This window comes from Numida meleagris, chromosome 2 (assembly GCF_002078875.1).
Source record: "Numida meleagris isolate 19003 breed g44 Domestic line chromosome 2, NumMel1.0, whole genome shotgun sequence".
NCBI lineage: Eukaryota > Metazoa > Chordata > Aves > Galliformes > Numididae > Numida > Numida meleagris.
The window spans coordinates 43,146,334-43,168,990 of NC_034410.1; the positions used below are offsets into that span (position 1 = coordinate 43,146,334).

The 22,657-nt window shown below is 40.2% G+C and overlaps 1 protein-coding gene across 1 annotated transcript; it reads right to left on the minus strand.

Moving 5' to 3' along the window:
* Positions 2,141 to 21,784, minus strand: EXOSC7 (exosome component 7). The gene is made up of 8 exons (XM_021388892.1): positions 21,624 to 21,784; positions 21,380 to 21,481; positions 19,354 to 19,448; positions 14,614 to 14,779; positions 10,569 to 10,639; positions 6,108 to 6,231; positions 5,021 to 5,176; positions 2,141 to 2,759 (listed from the first exon to the last, which is right to left on the minus strand). Exons 1-8 carry the CDS (start codon positions 21,678 to 21,680, stop codon positions 2,655 to 2,657), a joined length of 876 nt encoding a protein of 291 aa, XP_021244567.1. The 5' UTR covers positions 21,681 to 21,784; the 3' UTR covers positions 2,141 to 2,654.

A 22,657-nucleotide genomic window follows, 5' to 3' on the forward strand; every position in this document is an offset into this window, starting at 1 on the left:
AGTTGAAGCCTTTATGAAAAATCTCCAATTGCTATTTTTGTTTGGGGTGGAAGGGAGGAGTTGGAAAGCAAAGAAAATAGAAATGGGCAGCATAGTCCTTCACATGCCTGAGAACCACAGCCTCAGAGATTTCTTGGCAGATGTTGTATCAACTGGGAGAGCTGCAGGCCCTTTCACCCCTGTCTGAGCTTTGTTTATCCATTTGGGCTATGAGTTGGTAGCAGTAAATCTCCAGGGGCGGCTGTGTAATGCTTTTGGCTTGGCTCTTTATTTACATCTCAGGGGTAGAAGCAGCCCCAGGCTGAACTGGAGTCACATTCTACCCCACTGCTTTTCAGTGCCACTAGATGGGAGGTAGGGAGCACATGGACCAAACAGGATCCCCAAAAGACCTCAAAGTACTTTGCCTGCTTACACAGCTACAAAGCAAGGAGGGAGGACACAAACAGTTGAAGGAGCCTAGTTCTCAGGCTAACTATTTGTTTTCCCAAGTAACAAGAACAGAGGGAATGCATGTACATTCACCTCCACAGATGGATCACTTAACACCCCTGAGATGTGGTGGGGTTTCTTTTTCTCCCAGCCTTCATAACAACTAATTTAACCTGAAAAAGACCAGGAGAGGGGGCAAGAAAGCATCCTACCACCACTGGTGAAGCTATGACTATCATTGGTAACTTGCAAAAAGTTTGAGGTTCCTTCAGCTGGAAGGCTACATAGAAATATACTATTACTACCATGTTACAAAAATATCCTGAAAGTAACTCTAGGCAGCCCTCTCATACATAATCACAAATCTTTAATAAAACAGGCAACAGCTCTGCAGAGAACAGCTGCAGTGTAAGACTTGCAACCCTCATTTAGATGAACCATTTTCTGAAACGTTAAACAATACATAACCAAACAAAAACGGCCTGCGATATGCCTAAGGCACTGTAAATGGTTTCTCTCCCTTCAGTTTTCTTTCTTTCTAGAAGTAGCTCTGCATGGCAAGGAATTAATCACATCTACTTTAAAACTTACATCAGGTTAGTCTTTGCCTCACATAGAATAACTCTACTGGAGTAACTAAAGATCATCTATATAATCATTATCACTTCTTGTCTCTGTTACCATAACTTACCTAACCCATCACTTAAGGTACAGAAAGGGACCTCCAAACTATTTGAAATAGTCATCTTGGGCAAATGTTGTGGAATTTTTAATCTTCTTACTCATTATAGTATTGGCTGCACATATTTGACATATACAGCAGCACCGCGCTTCACCTTGAATAATGTGAGCTCCAGGAAAGGCCTGAAGAGATTTTGAGATCACTGTTTTAACGTGAGCATAGTTGTTTTGTGCTATATCCATAGCTCTCCTTCAGCAAACATGTTCCACTCAAGAAATTTCTTTATCTAGTATTAGGAAATTACAACAGGAAACTGAAGAAAAGCTGCTCGACTAAAAGGTAAAGGATTTGGGGATTAGTGTTGTAGCTTTTGCCATAGTGTGTTCAAAAGGAACCTTCTAACACAGCTAAAACACCTTCCTGAAAATTAACTTTTTCCTTCAGCTTTTCCAATCTGTCATCTCTTCTTATCACGCAGGAGGGACAGCTCTTGCTCTTTTCTGTACCAGCCAATTGATGTAAGCATCCACTGCTTTGAGGATCTGGTGAAGCAACTCGACTGCACACGCTATCTGGCATTTTCTCCTGTCCTTCTCAGCTTTGATGAATTCCAGTCTTTGAGAAAACGAAGCAGAATGACAAGAGGTTTCCTCTTGTTCCAAGCTGTACAACTGCCTCCATGTTCATTCCAGCTCCAGTCCAGTGAAGCAAAAACATGCATTCTCTCACAAGTCTCCTTTGGTATTACAAATTAAGCTACCGTAGGACAATAGCGGAGGTGAGGCTATAGCCCTGTGGCATGCAAAGGATCACTACTGACAGCCACTATGCTTTCCCAGCTGAACCATCAAACTCAGAAAAGTTTACTTATTTTCCCTTCTACCTTAGTTGTGTCCCTTCTCCTCAGCCACCATAACTGGTTTCGCCCAGGCTATTGTATCTGTTGGCAAGAGGGACAGACAGAGCTTTATTCAACAACAACAACAAAAATTAAAATATGATTTAGAAACTTGTGAGCACGTTGCATTTATAGTAAAATCTAACTTCTTTTTATTCAAAGAGAAGTGAGATCATTTGGAGGAAGACTTCCATTAAGTACTGTTTTCTTTCTCCCATTAAGAAGAATTATCTGGCTGATGAACAAAGAAGTTTTAAGAGGCTCAAAACCTGGCTTGTGCTGTACCAAGGACACCCCCACAGATGCTCTCAAACGCAACAGCTGGTCTGCAGAAGTGGAGCACATGCAAACAGAATTAAGCAGAACCAGTATCAGTCACCCTTGAAAACAGACTTGGGCACTTCCCGTGCTATTGCACCAGTTGTTGCTGGTGTGCATTCTAGGTGCAGACAGTTACCCATAAGGAAAGCATCCCCTGTTTCCTCATTCATGTTTAACTATCGCTTTCTTTCAGCTCAGTAACACTTTAAGAGCCTCTTAGTTGGAAGCAAAGTGCTGCAACAAAAACATCCTTTCTCTATATACAAAACTGACGAGGACTGCACAACTGGTTAAAAACAGTTTTGAACATTTAATAAAAACTCATCCTAGAAATCCAACTTTCTGACGCGTGGTCCCCAAACTCTCTTCTTCATCCAAAACCTTCTGAAGTGCAGCGTGCAATGACTTTCCTACTTTCTTTCCAGTCTGCAATGCAAAGAAAGCAAAACAAGTCTGAGACATATGCTTATTAACAGGAAGACAACTCTCACGTCCTTTTGACAAATATTTTCCCTTTAATGATTAATACACACCAGCTGGTATAATAAAAACAAAGTTTTAATTAAGAAAAATTACGGTGGTGGAAGTTCCATTTTAATTTGACTAAGTTTTAGAAAAAAGTACGCTTAAAGGCAGTGCTCCTATTTATCAAAGAAGTGTTCCACAGACATCAGTGCTAAATTGTGTGCCCCTGGATTGCCCAGGAGAACAAATTAAATTCACATCAGGCACAAACACACGCTCCAATTAGCCAGCACATGCAATACAAAGCAGTACACTTTCTGTGTGACATCCTATCATGTGGCCAGAGGTTTTGGCCCAGCATTAAAAGCCCAAAATGCCCATCAACTGCACTGCAAAATCTATCAGTGGGCCAGATTCTTCATTATGCTGTGCCATTCTGTACTGTCCAAGGGCCTCAAATGAGTTAACAGAAGGTTTTATATAGAGAAATAAACTCCAGCAGTGGAAAACCACCAGATTTAGTTCTGATAAGCCCCCACTCTTCCTACATGAGTAGCTTCCAAAACTTTGTTGTGAAGATGCTAAGAGACATGTCCTAGGTACATCTGTTCTGTATCAGGGAAAGCCAACCACCTTCTGACCTGCAGTCCAATCATAACGGAATGGAAGTATCAAGGAGGGGTTATGCAGCTCCTCTGCTGGACATTCCCAGTCTCCCTCCCTCTTTTTCCCCCCTGGTACCCTAACTGAGTTGCTGTGTTTGAGGCACTGTCAAACAGATAATCTCTCACCTCCCCAAAGCCATCTTTCTTTCTTCTCATCAGTTTACTCCCTCACTCCCTCAAACTGCTCACCACCTAGAAGACGTCTTCCAAAGCTTAAGCTTTAACTCCTTCCACAAACAAGTACGGAAAAGAACTCTCAAACAGAGTAAGACGGTTTGAAGACTCCCATACACATCTCTGACTAGTGTTCATTTAAGCACTGTACCATCTCAAACACAGCCTCTGAGGGTAGACCATACAATGAAACCATATTAGTTCATTTTCTAGTTAGGGCCCAGTGTAGATCGAAGTTGCTCATCAAAACAGAACTTCTGATCAATGTTTTCTGCACTTAGACATCTGAAAATTTGCATGGGGGCTGGCTTCTACCATGAGCCTGTATCTAAATTAAGTACCTCTCACTTTATAGCAGCCCTAGACCTAAAACCTCAAGTCTTCTGTGACATTTAGTTAGAACTGGACTCAAAATCCATCAAGGAAGACATATCAGATGTCCATATGAAGTTCTATTTTTTTTGGTGGCTTTTTTTTTTTTTCGGATGCCAGATTAGAGATAAAGCCCACTCGGCACTTAACCAGCGGGATAAGTGACCTCTCTGGATCCAAGAAGACCATCACTGGTATCACCAAGATTAGGACCCTGGATTGACATCATGAAACAGAGAAGCGCAACATATACTCAGCACAAAATTTCCACTTGAGAACAACTGTTTTCAAACTTGGCTCCAACTCCTGCATTCCTCACTACAGCCATGCTAAAATTAGTTCTGGATCTCTAGGAAACAGAGCCAGTTTTAAGAATTTAATTTTCATTCTGACTCAAAGTTCAAAACCCATTTCAGTTTGATGCTCAAGGCCAAATCCAGGCATGAGAATTTATACTGGAAGACGGTTTCAGGGAGAGCCTGAAGAAAAGTTTAAAATAGAATTCTCACATGGATGTGAACAACATCCAGATACCAGTATTTAATGGAGTAAGGGCAGATCAAAAACCTAATAAAGGAGCAAAGAAAAACAACAGTAAAATGAGAAGAGAAGCTTATCACAAAACAAATGAGTTGTACTGGAACAGAACACGACGTACCAGCCCATTAAAGTACCAACTCTACTTCTCAGGGATGTTACCATGTTAGAATTTTTTGCTCTTTCAGTCTTCACAGGAAATAATGAGATAGGGAACGTGTCTTACAGCTGTGAGTTGCCCAGCTGAAACAGATGTGAGTACTACACCTTTCAGGTATCCTGAAGTTTTACACAGCTTCTATCCATACGAAATTCTGTTTCAAAGGAATTGTCTGTGACCTGTAACAAGTCCCTTTCACATCTAATAAAAGGACCAGGGTCTTTGCTTTTAAAGTCCTTACTCTAGCTTTTCATATATTCAAGTTCCAGTTCATCCAGTATTACGCCAGACAGTAACTGCTCAAAATTTCTTACCTCCATCATTTCAAAAATACTCTCAGGATCAAGGCTACCTTTTCCTATTTTCTTCATACAGGTGAGGGCACCTTTACTGGTTATAGCAATGAGCAGGCTGGCCAGAGAACAGGCTTCTTCCTGAAGGGTAGCATCCACCACATGCCTATATCCAATCTGTAAGTTAATGACAAAAGAATATGTTAGTATCCAGTTGTCTAAGTTCTTTGTTAAGAAATTAAACTGTAAGTTAAACAGCCATCTATCAACCTCCTATCCTAGCATCATGTAACCTTTGGTAGTGTTTAGAGACTGAGTTGATAGCGCAGTACTGCAACAGCTTCTGACCACAAACCACACGCAGATATAAAACAGAAGTGAGATAAGCACGTCTCTGCTTCAGCTTATTTTTCTCAGACCATCCTTTCAACTATATGATACTCCATATTCCCTTTTCATCTCAACTCCAAGGATGGACCTTCCTCTCTTCCAGGTGTCTTGAGACTTAGGTGAGCTCCCAGTTCAGCCAGGTAGACTTCCTACTAGTTATGGAACTTGCTTAAAAGATATGTCACACAAACTTCCCAGTAACCAAGCAAATCACTAACAGATGCAATGAAGAATGCAGCATTCAGCAAAACAACCGTTAGCAGTGAGCTACATATGGGAAAGGAAAGTGAAAACCTGTCTGAAAGGACAATTTTACACCCATGAAAGGACAATTTTACACCCACGAAAAGAGAGTTCTGCTCCCAGCAACAAACTCTAGGCAGATCATTCAACTTTTGAACGTTGCAACAATGCTCTTTGTTTCAACATACTGGAGCGTCTGTCGCTCTGAATGTTGATCAATGAGTAAATGAAGAACATACAATCATGTGAGATGAGACTTCAAGAATGCATCAAGAGGAAATCTATAAGTTAGAGATGGAAAAAATGCTTGTTCAGTAGAAGTGTATGTGCCAATTGCAGTACTTCCAAGGATGAACGTATACACAGTAACCACTCATCTAACACCAGTTTTATCTCTAAGAAAAAAAAAAAAAAGCAGGTGAAATTAATAGAAACTGAAGTCTCTGGGCAGGTGGTCAGAATTTGCCAGGCTTACTTTGCTTAGTGTGACAATGCAGGGCACATCATCCACATTAAGTCGAATACAATCATAAGGGTCATCAGAGAGCTCAATCTCTTTAGAGCCTTCTTCATCCTCCAGAACACGCACTTTGGGTATCCTGCAGAAACAGAAGTATGTGCAAAATCACTGTCAGAACAGATAATGAAACAAGGCTACATGTTTAGAAAAAAATTGAGGATGTTATCAAAGCATTAACAACTCACTGAACAAAAAACATCTTAAGCTGAAAGATATTCAGAATAAGACTGTTTATTTGCATCATTCAAACCTGTTCATACTGTGGCTCCCAACCTTGCAGACAACTATCAAGCTGTCAGAATTACAGCATTGCATTGCCTGGCAAAGTCATGCCATCAGTAGCAGATGTAAGCAGTAAAGCAGCTCAGGAAATAATGACACCAGCTAAGGAGATTTGGGGAAAGGGGCAAGATGACAGTAGTAAAAATCCTTTCTCTTTAGCAGCTTGGGAAGGTTGGCAAGATATTCTCATTTTTTAGAAGCCAGAAGAATACTGTTCTGAAGACAGATATACAAAAGCAATGGCCAAGGATAAAAACTCCTGTAGAAGTCCAAGAAATGCTTTCTTTTCAATCATGAGTGATGAGATCTTTCACAACTGAGACAGACAGGCTCATTGGTGGTACATATAAAATATTTGTCTCAGCCATTTAACGGGAGTTTCAGAGGATAATTTATTACTGCATTGTTAGCATAATGAATAGTCATTTAAATCAATTTAGCAGAAGATGGAATCTCAAGGAGACAAGAAATTCAGCATCTTACATAACCTAATTTATCCCAGTGTCCGCTAGAATACTGACTGAGATACTTTGCTTTACTGGCCAGTAAAACCCCCCACAACTCAAGTGATCTGCTCCCACTTGTATGTACTTGCACATGAAAACCTAAAATACTTCAAGATATCCCTAGAAAGCTAATTTCAGTAACCGTGTGGAACATAACCACAAACTCTTTTTATGCTAGTACTTCTACAGTAGCACTATTTTCATAGCTAGACTCTCAAGGTTACATTCGTTTATGCATTCTGCACCACATCTCTCTTAAAAGACGAGATAGGGACTGAATTTTTCTCCAGGAAACCAAAGTGATTTTTGTTGTTCCCTAGACAAACGTTTTCGTTATTTGTGGCTGGGAATCTGAGAGCCAAGTGCTTCATAACAGCTAACCCTTTTTTAGTAAAAACAAATTTCTTACAAAGATACTGCCCCGAGTCAAGCTAAAACTAAAACTTTCAGTAAGTAGACAGCTACTATGTTTATTTTTTCATGAAATTAAGTTCAAAACGCTCTGCGGTACGTAACAACTCACTGGAGAGGCATCAAAGTCTATTTTCAAGCTAAAAATATTCCATTAAAATTGACGGAATAAAATCACAAGGTGACTGCTCCTCAGGGTACACCAGACAATGGACAGCACTGGACATCAGCCTAGACAAGAAGTCCATGTGCCAAAGCACTGCGTAAAAGAGAAGGAGGAGCAAGAAACAGTCTATGAGATTGATTAAGCAATTTTAACCCCATCCCAAAATAGCCATGAAAGCACAGCAACGTTTGGTCTGCAACAAGAAGCTGACAGGATTCATACCTGAAAATTCCCTGCAAGACAAGACAGTACTGATTATGACTACTGGAAGGGCCGAAAGATCGTTGATAAAACGCAAGCATCATATTAACATGAAAGAAATGTACAAAGAAACTAAGGATCCAAATGGGCATAGAGAGTGCTTGTAGCACAAAGAGCACTCACTTCCAGAAAATGTGAGATTTCCTCTCCAGGTTTGTGAAGATTTATCTTAAGAACTAGCTGTACATGTTTGCTTTGTAACTTCTATTCTTCTGTTCTGATTCCTGCAACTAATCAGCGCAGAGATCTGTACAGCAGGACTTAGTCACATAATGAACAATGCTCTTGTCCGTGTGATGGAGACGCACGCTTCACAACAGCAAAACCTGCTCTACGCTTGCATGCAGGCATCAGCTCTGTACCTGCCACGCTGCCCGGCAAAAAAGCAGCACAACTGCAGGCCTGTTGTGCTACAAACTCTGTACCTTTTGCCACTTGCCTAGTTTCTGTTGCCTCAGCTGCAATGGAGAACATTCCACAGGATGAGGTTTAATGCTAAATCTTGACGTGGTGGCTTCCTGCTCTTTTTGCACTATCTACTTCAACCAAGGATAAATCTAGCCTTAAGCACCTTGGAGACAGTTAAGAATAAGGTCTGCTATCAGTCATCTTTCATACATGATCTGGATCTAGTTTTTAGAACACAGTAAACAACACAAAGCTCCAAAGAGTAAATATTCCCCGTATGATAGTCATGTGGTCATTGGTCCATGTCTGAAGGGGATACAATGAGTCAGGTCAGACATAACAGGATTTAAATACTATAATTCTTGCACAAAATTCCTGAAGTTACTATAATGGATTTACTATAATGGATTTACTTAGCCCTAAAGAAGCGTGCCAGATGCCACAGCTATTATAAAACATGGTTAGAAGCAAGATTTTAAGGATAAAGCTGAGCTTTTCAAATGCCTATCTAAACATCAGAAGAAAAAAAAATTATGGTTTCAAAGAAAACAATCCAGCAACTTGAACATTCTGCTCTTGATTCTAAAGCTGAAATCAAGGCTGACAAAGATCTGAAAACACTTAAAACCTGGCCGCAAACAGATTACGAAAGGCAAGTAAGACTCAAAAAGGGATACGTCTCACGTGAAGTTCAGAACACTTAATCTGAAGTGATCTTCAAATTGACATTATCTTACTCAGGAAATAGTATTTTAAGGAAAGCAAGCAGCTGCTCTAAGCTACCTTTGTATCAATCCAAAGAAAATTTAGTAGACACTAAGAGAAAGGGGAAGGAACAGCGAATGAGGACAACAGGTTTTCACTTTGAATTCAGCCCTGACTTTCTGAACTCTGATTAGATTAGATGTACTAGCATTCCCTGCTCCTGTCATAACAGTTTTCACAAATCAAAACTATCATGCTTTCTGTTATGTCATATCGTACCACATTCTTGTCGGATATCCTACTTCGACAAGACTAAGGATGGTTACCCACAGGTCAAAGATCGTAGGAGAGACACAGTTTTCAGCACAATCACAATACAGCCTCCATGTTTTCCTTTTTCCCCCAAAAGCAAGAGACTTACTATTTTTGTTTTTAAATATGATCTTCACTCTTCACTCGAAACTAGAACTCTTGTTGAAATAAGAAAAAAGGCTGAGTAATCCTGGAAACCAAGGACGTGCCTTGGATTTGAGAAACAACACACGTGGGAGCAACTTTTAACCACGTGACTTTAGCATCCTGGCAGCCCACACAGAGAGAGAGGAATTTCTTCCCTGTAGCGTGCTGTCAAGTCTTTGAGAGCTATTACATTTATTACAGTACTTCTTAATGCTACAAAAACTATCTACTGTTAAAAGGTACTGTTGGGAACTTAATTAAGATGGGAAATTTCTCAGCGATATAAACAAGGTGTTGTCTTAGGTAGGTTTCCCTCCTCCCCAGCGTTAAAGTGTTTATAACCCAATATATTGCCTCCATCTTCATAAGTTTATTTTCTTCTTCTTTCATGCACTTTTCCAGTTTTAGTACTGTGCACTGGTTCCCCGAAGAACAAAGCAAGAACTGTGCCACTGACTTCAGCAGATCTCTAATTTGCAGCTGGAAAACAATTTGAGATCCACTTTAAAACTTCTGTGCCTTTAAGTTTCTTATTTTTGTACCTCTTCCAGACATTTCTGCTATGCAAGATTTTTTAGCAAAACCATTCACCGGTTTCTTTCTTCTCAAGGATGCCATAAAACTCTATATTCCCTTCAGATAATGAAGATAAAAACACTAGAAAAATTGCTATTGAATACTACCATCCTTAGAACACTCAAAAAGTAATTGTATTAATGATACTACTAGATTTTGTTCTTCCATTCTTTGAACTAAAATGTATGGGAAAAGCTATGCTAAAGACACATCATTTCACAGTCTCCACAATCTCTCACCACCACCCCCCCTGTTTTAAGAAAGGTTGTGGATTAACAGCCAGTAAGAAAAGACACTGGAAAATAAAGCTAGTTACAAGCTGGTGGTCATCCTTATAGAGAGAAGGCTTCTTAGCTGGGAGCATTGTGTGTTAGTAAATGCTTCTTATTTTAAAAACACAAATGCCTTCAACTACTTGCAACCAGACTATACTGTGAATACAGTGCAACACCACACTTGAATGTTAGGAACAAAGTCATGAGTTCATGTTACTTGCCTGCGAACAGATTGCCTTCTATCTGAATTTAAGTCACAGTAAAGTTTTTCTTACTTAAAAATACTGAGCATAAAATGCTTAGCTCACAGAAAGTATTTCTCTTCCCCTATCACTTGCACTCACATGAAATGAGCTCTGTGCTTTACCTTGTGTTAAAGAGAGCAGCCTTCACTGCGATAGAGATTGCATCAAAGAGGTTCCCACCACATTCCAGTAACTGGGGAGGAAAAAAAAAAAAAAGAATCTCTTTAAAAGAAAAATCGAGTTAGCACCTTTAAATGAAGTCTTTATTTTACATGAACTTACTTGAGAAAAGGCACAAAATTAAGAACTAGAATAGGCTAAAAAGAAGTTATCTTTAAAGCCTATGGCAGTAAACACCAGGTATGAAATTAAGGTTTCAGTTGATTGTATTATGCGTGAGAACTAGAAGAGCTAAAGCACTTAATAACAAAAATGATGAAGCTTAGTAATAGAAGCTGAAATGAAATCACTACTATTCTCACGCTAAGGCTCTCCAGTAGACTACAGCCAGACTATTTCTGATACACTCAGAATGCTTAATGTTAAATCAGGACAAAACACTTTCTACATAGTATTTCAAAAAGGAATCTTTTTTTTTTTTTTTTTTAAATATTAGATGGGCAAACCCAGTTGGTGTTACTGTTTCTGAAAAAGCAAGCCAAATTCTCACCCAGAAGACAGAGTGAAGTTGTTTAACAATGTTATACAGGAAGTAAATTACACAAAGTATAGTTTGAAGTCACAACTTGATTTATCCTCTATTCTTTATGGAAAAGGAGTAATCCTTTCCATAGGATTCCACAGTTTCTCTTGTAGCTGACAAAGATCAAAGGAAATTCTGATCTCAAAGTCTACTTATTGATAGCACTATCACTTGAATCAAAGCCAGCGGAAGGAGGCTAGCTTAGTTTCTTCCCATTAAAGTCAGGAGAAAAACAGCCAAAAAGAAGAACAGTACTGCATACTATAAAAAAAAGCAGGGCTCCCATAACCACTAATACCTTCCTCAGGCTGACAGACAACTCAGAGATGCATTTAGTGATAGCCTAGTGATAGTTCTCTGACAAGCTCCACTCTGAGTTGTTCGCAGACAGTACTATTCTATCATCAAATCCCAAGCATTTGAAACTACGCTGGCAAGAACACTAGACGTAATGAAGAAGCATTCATTCTACACTGCACCATGAGAGCAAAACAAGTCTTACAGCACTGATTGCACTGATGGTTCTTCAAAATCTATTTAAGAATGAGATTTCCTCCCACACTGGGAGCAAATCATAAATCAGATATTTTGGAAAGACCACTTATTTTTATTAAGACAGACTGAATTGTGTACAAAGAATGGCAAACAGTTGGGATAGAAAGCTAATACAAAAGTGATCAAATTATTTCCTTGCCAACAGCTGCTGGATACAGAGAGGTTAACTCACCACTTTCAGGCACTATTGGATTTTAGTGGATGATGGAATAAGCCTGCAATATTTTTGTAATTAAAACACAATAATGGGATTTGCTTGTGCTGTTACTAGGCTTGTGTTCAGGCCACTATTCTAAAGCCTTATCTGTATTACATTGGCACCGACAGGCTAGGAACTCAGCCTGTATCAAGCATGGTGAAACAATTCCTCCAAAAATAAATGAATGCCCTCTTCTCAGCCTAAGCATGTTGCCATGTTGTACTAAGATTTCCCTCTGTTCCACTTCATTTTTACTTTTTTTTGAAGGACTGAAGAAAGCCTCCTCAATTTTGAGTTTTGGGAAGAAAAAGAGTTTCTAGGAAGGACTCACTTCTAATTTACTGATACACAAAAGTTATCATGAGTGGAAAAACAGAAACCATTGTAGGCCTTGCCTTATTCAGAGATTTTCATCAGAAAGGACTGATTTCTAAGTTGCTAGGTTTCTTCCCTTCAAACTGGGCTGGGATAAGGCAGGGATAAAGATGACAAAATCCTCTGATGGATGCTCAGCAGAAAACCAGTAACATTTCAACAGAACCTAATGCATCCTCCTCCAAGACCCAAGTACACCATGTAACGCAGTGAGGTAGAGAATGAAAAAATAATGCACAACTTTAGCTCTCCTTACTCAGTGTGGCAGGCTGCTGGTGCGAGTTATGTGAAGAAGGCAATAAATGTGTCAAAAACATTCCCCCCCAAACTCCTGAAAGCTTATTCCAAACATTAATAACTTGGAAGGGGAAAGAAAATGACAGAAAGACAGAAGGTGAGAACAGGCTATAGTTCTGCAGTGCTGCACAACTCCCACATTCAAAGAGTAGCTCACAAATTTGAACTTCTACTGTTATTAAGAAAGAATATTCTGAAAGGTCAAGGTACATTTTCTCAATCTTTAAAACATATCCACGTGTGGAGAGTGGTGGCTCTGAGTGATCAGTCAGCACCTATGTAATGTGTCTGGCTGGAACCTGTAAGAATAAAGTGCCTGCATCAAGTACAAACTATCACATGTGATACACACATCTTCAGTTTGGAAAAGGAAATAATACAAATACCTTGTAAACATTAAAATACAGAAGGCTTGGGCAGAGCGTGGGGGCAGAATAGGAATGTTAACATTATCTTGTTCTATCTACACCACAGCTCTTCAATGGCTCTCACACAACATTCTGCAGAATATTACATTAAAACTCTCATCAACTTTAGAATCCTAGTTACGAACCTACAACAGATTCTTTATTGATACTATAAATAGAGAATATGAAGATACTATAAATAAAGAATAAGAAAATAAAGAATCTGTTGTAGGTTCGTAACTAGGATTCTAAAGTTGATGAGAGTTTTAATGTAATATTCTTTATTGATACTATAAATAAAGCTGAACAAAGGTGGTCATGTTCATAATTCTGATACAACTGGTAGGTTAAAGACACCAAGGCTGTTCTCCTCTGGAGCTGTGGACCATAAACAGATTTGTGCAGGACAAAAATAAAGACCAGTTATATATCATACAGAAGTTGGACTGAATGATTTCTGCAGCAGTCAGCATTATTAAAGTCTTTGTTTATGCTGCAGAAGCACCACATGGCTTAAATAAGCACAGCATTTAATATTCTGCACCTCTGCATGCAATTACCTAGTAACGGAAGGTCCCAGTGTGATTTCTGAGAACTAGCACTTTACTCTCTATTAAACTCTGCCAAGCTCCAATAAGCTGGTGACTCGGGTTGTTAAAGCACTCAGCAGTAGTACATATTTGATCATTCTGTATTTGGACTAAGACACAGTATGTTCCATGTCTACTGTAATTGGAGTAATGCTATTGCTTTTTGAAAACCTAATGGATTAATTTTCACATTTATTCATGTCTCAGTCTAAACACACTCCTGCTTTAATACAACTCTGCATACTTTTTTTTTTTTGCCAGTGCAGCTTAATGTGTAGTAAATAATTTCATAGATATTAACTGATTCCAGCGAGATCCTTCAATGTATTTTCAGTTACACATTTGGCAAGTGGAAACTCAACTTTGCACCAGTAAGAGTAGGAAGCAAAGCTCTGGAGAGTAATTTGCAGACTTCTATTAAATTCTCATGACAGAGTACTTTAAATATTGCATTACTTGGAAATTGAGCTGCTGCATGCACAAGACTTACACGCACAAAAGTCAGTTTCCAGTTTTTAATGGGAACAAATATTCACTTTCTTTTTTACATTCAACACATGCATACAACTTCCACAAAGAAGTGCCTAGGCCAAAAGTTACGTTTGCCAAAAAAGTTTCATTGAATTAGTACCGATAATAGCACAAAGAAGTAGACAGGAGGGATACTTATATTAGGGCTAACATACATTCATGCTCAGTTACATGCACTCCAATGATACATTCACTTGGAAAATCAAGTTTAGCCTTCTTTAGTGGCAATTTCCTTGTGAACATAAGATCACTGATTTTTATTGGTGACAGATTTGGAGTATTTCAGTCTGTTTTATTAGCTCTGCAGCACAGCAGAAGAGGAGAAAAAGAATAAGCAGAATGCAGTGACTAACTATTATAGACAGATTTGCAAGAAAGTAGCCATCTATGCTGTGAAGTATTAAGCTGCATCAGAGGAAGAATTTTTTATACGAAAATAAACATGGCTATGCTAATGCCAATGCCTTGAAAACCTCTTTGACTCTTCTTGATTTTCATTTTCTTACTTACCAGTACATCAACGTAGAGAACCCAGCAGTGCTCCCTGGGATTAATGCAAAGAGATTTCAAGTCTATGCTCCCCTCACTGCTAAATACTCTGTAGAGTGTACTTGCTATTTCTGTGCCAAGTTCTTCTCCTCCTCGGCCTTCAAATTCAGGAGTAGCATTTGCAGAACTGGATAAAGAAAAAAAAGAAAAAAAAACAAAAACCTTTCACTTTTGAAGCTGCACTTCTTAAGTGTAAATATATATCTAAGTATAAATTACTAGAAATATCCAAGGATTTATTTGTACAACAGTAAACACTTAATCTGTGAAAAATAATACTTCCATTTTGCATAAGAAAATGTCTTAATGCAGATAGATTATCTATATTTGTTACCACGTCTGACACTAAGTAAATTCCACTACAGTCTTCAGCTCCCAGCATTAGTATTAAAGGTGGTGAATTCTCTCTGCAATTAGTGCTTAGGTACTCTCATCTTCCACCGCCTCGACACTTTCAAGAAGAAGAAATGAGAGAAAATTGTACTAAGTTCAGAAGGGCTAACAAGGCAGCCTGTTAGAGATAAATGTTAAATTAATAAGAGAGTAAGGTAAGATGGTAATCAATAAGGTAAGAAGAAAAAGATGTGATGCTATAATAAGGATATGCAGAATTGATATGACTGCCTGATTTAAATTGGTAATTTCTTCCCATGAGCGTACGCTGTGCCACCAAACCTCTTAGACAGCAGTTTGTTATTTTCAGCAACCACTGTTTATGGACAGGAGCAACTAAAAAACATTTTTTTTTTCAGAAAGAATCTGACAAAAAAAGTGTGGTCTTTGTTTTCCCAATACCAATGTAACAGACTTTGTTTATGAGGTCACGCAAATGAAGTGCTTTTGTGATGGAGCCTTGTTCACAGCTAAGAACAACATTCTAACAGCAGACAACAGGCCTACACAGAACTAACAAAGAACAAAACCTCCAAGTCACAATGAAATGGAGCAGAAATGCCCAGAGGTGAACACACAGTAAGATAAGAAACATTTTGAACCTACCCTCCAGTGTAGAGAGTGCAAAAGCATGCTCGAAAGTGGACTTGTGGCAAGCACTGTAGATTTTGGTTTTAAATAAATTAGTCAGATTTCCATCTCTCCAAGATTAATTTCTCTTTACAGAACATGGGAATGGAGGAGGTTCCTCAGAATTACCTTGTTATGTTCAACTCTCTGAAAGCAAAAACCTGAATTGCACTGGCTAGGTACTTTGCAGTGCCAATTTCTCACATACATTTTGTACTGATACGATGATAAAAATCCTTTGCTTTCTTCCAACACCAAAGGAATGCAAACATACAGCAGAAAACAAACTCCTGGAATATAATCATTTCACCTTCAAAACTTAAACCATCAAGGGTGCTGTATCAACACAACCGTGGAGCCTACAAGGGCAATCTCTACCACATAGCAACTCTCCCAACTTGTTCTTTGCACAACTGATGAAAATTCAGAATGCCAGGAAGAGCTACTGGATTTTCTGAGTTATTTGCTGCCTATATAAGGAGACTCTACTATACATGCTAAAAAAAATACATATGACTGTCAATCAAGTACTGACCTATGCTTCCAGTCCACTTTTACCATGCAATTAAGCACTGCAAGCGTAACACCATTATTTGCAGCTGCATTAATATTATAGAATCAGAGAATGGTTTGGATTGGAAGGGACCTTTAAGATCATCTAATTCCAAATCCTGTGCCACAGGCAGGGACACCTCCCTCTAGACCGGGTTGCTCAAAGCCCCATCCAGCCTGGCCTTGAATGCTTCCAGGGAGGGGGCATCCACAGCCTCGCTGGGCAACCTGTTCCAGTGTCTCATCACCCTTAAAGAATTTCTTCCTAATATCTAGTCTAAATCTACCCTCTTCCAGTTTAAAGCCATTTCCCCTCATCCTGTCACTACCTGCCCTTATAAAAAGTCCTTCCCCAGCTTTCTTGCAGGCCCCCTTCAGGTACTGGAAGGCTGCTATACAGTCCCCTTGGACCTTTCTCTTCCTTAGGCTGAAGAGCCTCAGCTCTCCCAGTCCTCACAGGGGAGGTGCTCCAGCTCTGATTCCGTAAGACAAGACTATATTTAAGCATACCTTAACTCTGGAAGCATGCCCAAGTCAGGCCTTTAGGTTGTATTAAAGGAGCACTTACCCGTAAAAGCAGCTTTTGACAACTTCATTATACCATTCTGTTTAACCTGTTCTCTTTAGAGTATGGTTTATGCAAGCATTACACTTCTCATGATAAGTTGAAAAGAATTATACAAACTTCATAGCTCATTATTTTTAAACATCAAGTTTTAGCAAATGCTCTAGTTTTTAAATATGAATGGTTGCTTTCTTTGACAGCAAGTAAGAAGAATGTAAGATCCAACTGGAATACTGCAAGTTTTACTGCATCTTAATTCCATCATTATTTTAACACTTCAGCTCCATGCAATCCAAGTGAAATTAAGAAGTAACGTTGACAGAGTACTGATATAATAACTATGTGGTCAATACTGCCACCCAACGCTCACAGAATACTTCAGTAATTTACACTAGGTATAATATGAAAGAGGGTTGTCTAGTACACTAATAAAAGAAAAAGCCCAGAAGTATGTTTTACAAAACACAGAAAGAACTTAGTAGTGGCCATGGTGAGTACAGAGCACAGGAAATTTCTGCTCTGTAGCAGAATGTAGCTTTGGAGAATGTTAAAACCATTTCAGTGTCACAACACACAACATTCACAATTCTTCTGCCACAGATTGCTCCTTTAAAGATCTTTTTACTGTTCCCAGTTTAAAATCTTTCTCCCAATAGCTAAATACTTCCTAACTGTTGCTCAGCCTTTAATACACTGTCAGCAGTAACGCAAGTAATTGTAGTGGAGAAAACAGTTAACCAAACCACGGATAATCTTAAAGATGTATTTGCTTTATTAGTTTAAACAACATAAAATCCAAGCAGCACAAAGAACTTCACCATGAGATGCAGTGTATCAAAACGTGCTGAATTACTACCACCTAGTGGGAGCCTGAAAATACATCAGAGCACTGAGAATATCTCACTTCCCTATACAGAAAACAAACAGCTCTCACTTCAAACTGTCTTCAGGATCTTCATTAACGCTAGAATTCACCTTACCTTGATGGCACAAGCACAGGAGAAGTGATTACTCTTCTCTAAAATTTATGCTTTTGGCCTGTGTCGTTATAGAAAATGAGGACTGCACATTTCTAGAACCAACAAAATCCATCAACATCACTGCACATCTCCCTGCCATCTTACAAAGCAGCAGTTAATAGCTACAAAATACAACCTAACATTAATATAACAAGTTAAAGTTTCTCTAATGCTTATTTACACAGGAAAAAAGCATCCCAGAATTGCTTTCCCTGCTGACAGATGACATCTGCCATCTGTATGCCATCTCTGGAATAATTCTTGCTGTCAGTTCAACAAGTACTGCTGATGAGCAGAACACTAACACAAGGGAGAGAATCAGTGCTAGAGCTTCTTTCGTTGGACTTTGTCTAGAAACCAACAGAACCAAGCAAGTACCACTTAGGCTTTTTCATACATGAGCTTTATAAATAAGTCAGGTTCAGATACTATCTAAAAACAGGACCACACCTGGGAAGAACACCGTACTGCCTTACATTTTTGAACGGTAATCACAGATAAACTAATTCCTAGCTGAGTCCTTCCCTTGGCAAAGCTAAGTTTCCATAGCTAACCAGGAGATTGTGATGAATGGATGCATTCTTAGGTAAAGCTGCATAATGCCAGAGACAGAAAAGTATTCACTCAGGTAACGCCAGTTACATCAAAAAGATTATCAGACGTATGCTTACTTAGTGAAACTCATATCTCAGGTTCACTAATACAGATTTTATGTCAGAGTACCAACTTTTTTTTTAATTAACAAAATTGTCATAGGCAGAACAACTAACTTGACAATGACAAAGCTTTGAGAAGTTCTCAAAGCATTTCATTTCATAAAGAGTAGCTTTAGGAAGTCTGCAAGGCATGGATGCCGTAGCTTCAGACAGCAGACAGTCTGGAATAAGATCAAGACGTCACTATGCTATCTCAGAGCAACCTGAAAACAAAAGCTCTGTTTCCTTCTATCTTCCTTCACACTTCAGATGCTATTCAGCCTGTAAAGATAAGCAATGGTTCATCTGTAGCACAAAGCTTGGAATGTGATTGAAAACAATTATCACTGTAGTTAATGAAATACTGATTCGATGATAAATGTGATAAATAAGTGCATGTTCTAGTCAACCTTTGTATATGAAGCTTATACCATGAGGATTTTTTTTTAATGAATGGTCTTGCATAAAGCACACTTTCTTCAGTGCTTTCAAAGACAAAGTAAGTAAAATCCTTTTAGAGACAGTTTTAAGTATAATCTCTATTAATAAATTCTTTTCTCTCCCCATCCCAGCACCTGGAATACTTCATTTCTGAAAGAGATGGTCTACAATCAACCACTGTTAAAAAAAAAAGGACAGTTGATACCATAGAGCTGAAATGATGTTTCTGAACATTCACCACAGTTAAGACAGTAAAATAAACAACTTCTGTTACTCAGACACTTAGAGCAGGTTAGGGCAATGAAGGCATACATTTCAGATCTGATTAGTTTTTTATTCCAAACCTGAGAAGCAAAAGAAGTATATATGCATACTGCTCGATTATCTTCTCTTCTAATATACTAACCAGTCAACAAAGAATTCCAGATAACCTTCATCTGGCTTCTCCAACTTCGGTGTCCCCATTTCAGCTTTTACTCCAACCAATATATCAGTGTGTCCCTGTTAAAACAAAAACATATCACGCAGCTAGAACTATGGTCAAAATACACTCAGTTTAGACGCATACAGCAAGCTGACATTTCCATCTATTCTGCTGTCTTTGCTAATCGCTCTATCAGAGAATTTCTAAATGGAAAGGCTTTAGGAGAAAAATGCTGAGCCCACGTATCAGGTTTCTTCATGTTTAGAAGACAATCTTCATAGCCACGGCTTTTTATCACTTCAGTTCTGGATCAGCTATTTCTGCAGAATCTTTATAATATTGAAAAAAAAAACCTATTTTCTTTACAGTCAACACATGCCAGGAGCAGCTTTGCTTCGCTGTAAAGGAACAGAATTACTTTTTCCAGTGATTAGGCACAATAGTGCCTAAGATTGAACAGCAGATTAGTTCAGACTGAAGGCCTTTTAGGCACTCCACTATAAATCTAGCTCAAATAGGTTAAGCTAGTTTGAGTTAAACATATATCATGTCATTATTTCCTTAACCCATCATTTCAGTTAGAGCTATGCACATACATACATAGGTCGCTCTGCAAGTAATGCTTCCTATTGATTTCCATGGAAAATATAACAGGTACAAAGAGCACAATAACATTATTTGACTAAGCAAATTCTCAGCTACAAAACTTTTTCAACATAATCACCATTACTATGTGTTTTCACCAGTGATGAACAAGAGACTGCATGCTGCGCTCATAAAAATCTGCACCAGCAGAAGTAAGCCATTGTTTTACAGCTGCAATGACAGCACTGCTGCTAGGAAAATGTTGCCTGAGCAGTCCATTTTTCAACAGCCCAAACAGGTGGAAGTCAGAAGGCACCAAATCCGGACTACACAGTGGATGTGGTAGGATATTCCAGCCAAGATTGGCAATGTTCTCCGTGGTCTTGAAACTGGTATGGAGCCCGGTGTTATCACACTGCAAGAGAAAGACTGTCTCGTTCTCTGGCCTCACTCTGGAATTTTGAGTCTTCAGCTTAAACAGCGTTGCAATGTAGCAGTTAGAGTGGATGGCTTGTCTGGGTTCCAAGAAATCCAGGATAATTCCTTTCCTATCCCAAAAGACAGTGCACAGTACTTTACCCACTAAAGGCTGTGTCGAACTTTTTCTTCAATGGGGAATTCACATGCCACGACTCCATGGACTGCTCTTCTGACACCAGCGCATAGTAGTGACACCACATCTCATCACCACTACTGATGCGATCCAGGAAACTGTCACTATCAGCCTTGGATTGGTTCAATAGATCTTGACAAACTTACATATGGTATTATTTCTTCTCCTGTGAGAGCATTCATGGGACCCACTTGGCACACACTTTCTGATATTTCAACACTGCCACCACTGTTTCCGACGCACTGAAGCTGCTATTCAGCTCCATACAGTTCCCTGATCATAATAACCTGTGCTCATTTGCACAGATGAGCTGACCAAGACGCTTTATTTCATGGTGTGACAGTTGTGCATGGCCATCCAGAACACGGCTTGTACTTCACATCGCTGTTGCCACTGCTGAAATGCACCACCCACTGCATCACTGTGCTCACATCCACTGTTGGGTCTCCATAAACATTCAACAAGCATCACTGAATGTCAATGGAGGCAGCTGTTTTGGCATGGAGGAATTCAGTTCCACATCTTTGCTTCAGATGCATTTCTATGTCAGATGCCATTCTGTCAGACTGCACTCCTGCTGCCATCTGTCACACAGCAACAAAATGTAACAGAATACTGGTGGGAAGGTTCAGCCTTTACTGCCATACCAACTTCTGCCTCTGATGTTGTGGGCCAACATGATAAAATAGGAGATGCTGTTTTTGGAGCAGCCCTTGTATTATACGCACATGGACACATCTACAGACAAAAATGATTTATCATAAGCCAGTTTCATCAGCAACACACATGACTCCTACGACATTCACCTACCAGCTTCACTCTCGCAGATCCACTTGTGTTGGATACCACATCTGTTTCTACTTCTGCACATCTGTAATCTTCACAGCCACGGCCATCCACACGGAGGTCCTCCTAAATACGACAACCAACAGATTCTGCTTAAGGGAATCACGAACATAAAGATAAGAACCAGTGCTTTTAAAGTTTCCTTTTCCCGTGCCAAATACATCACTAAAGATGAAAAGCAATTTTCACGTAGCAGTGCAGCCGCTACCTGGACGCCGTGAATGATGTACAGCTTCTCCGCCTCACTCAGCACCACCGACGCCATCGCCGTGCCCGCACCGCAGGGCACTTCCGGTTCCGGCCGGCAGCCGTCCCTCCCTGTCAGGCAGGCAGCGGGAGCGAGCAGGAGCGCGCCCCCACTCACGTGACGCCCGGGGGGGGGGGGGGAGCTCTGCGCCTGCGCACCGCCCCACTTCCGCCGGCGGGAAACGGCGCGGTTTGCTTTAGTGTCCCGTGCCCCGCGGCGGGCCTGGCCTTGCGTTTGTGCCTTTAGCTGAGGTAAAAGCCCCCTGAGGCCGCTCTGAGGGCACTCGAGCGCGTAGAAGAGGCTCGCTCGGTGCTCGGACCGTGAGGAAATGCGGGGTTTTACCTCAGGGAGACATGCTGGTGGGGAGAGCACTGCGGGTCCCGGGCTGGGTGGCCCTGGGAAGGCGGTGTGGGAACGTGATTAAAGGCTCCTGCTTGACACTACGTTGTAATGAAGGGTTGTTTATATTGGCAGCTTTCACTGAAGTTTCACAACGGTTAGTTCATGTTGTAAGTTTCATGCACTCAGCACAGCTCTGGTGTATCATTTTCAAACTACTTTGAAGCTGCCGTGAAGCTTCGTGCTGGTGTGTGCCGAGGTGAGGAGGGCCTGCAAGCCGTACACCCAGTGCCAACGGGAGCCAGGCACGTGCGTTTCTGGGATGCGCCCTGTGGGTCACCTGCTGCTGAGAGCCATCCTCCTGTGCACCGGCTGTGATGTGCTGACTGCTGCCCCACAGGGAGGGCCGTGAGGGGACCTGGGGTACTCAGCCACTTGCTGGTCCTGTGGAGCTGAGCAGGGGACAGGCAGGAGAAGAGCCAGAGTGGTGTGCTCCCCTACGGCAGCGCGAGGTGGCACAGCACATGCAGAGCCTCTGTTGGCCTCATGGTACATTTCTCAGCTCGGATGTTGTGCAGCGTGAGACAGACTGCTCAGTGGGAGTTAGAAGGCTTAATATTAAAGCTAGTTCCTCCTCTGAACTGAGATGTTGGCAA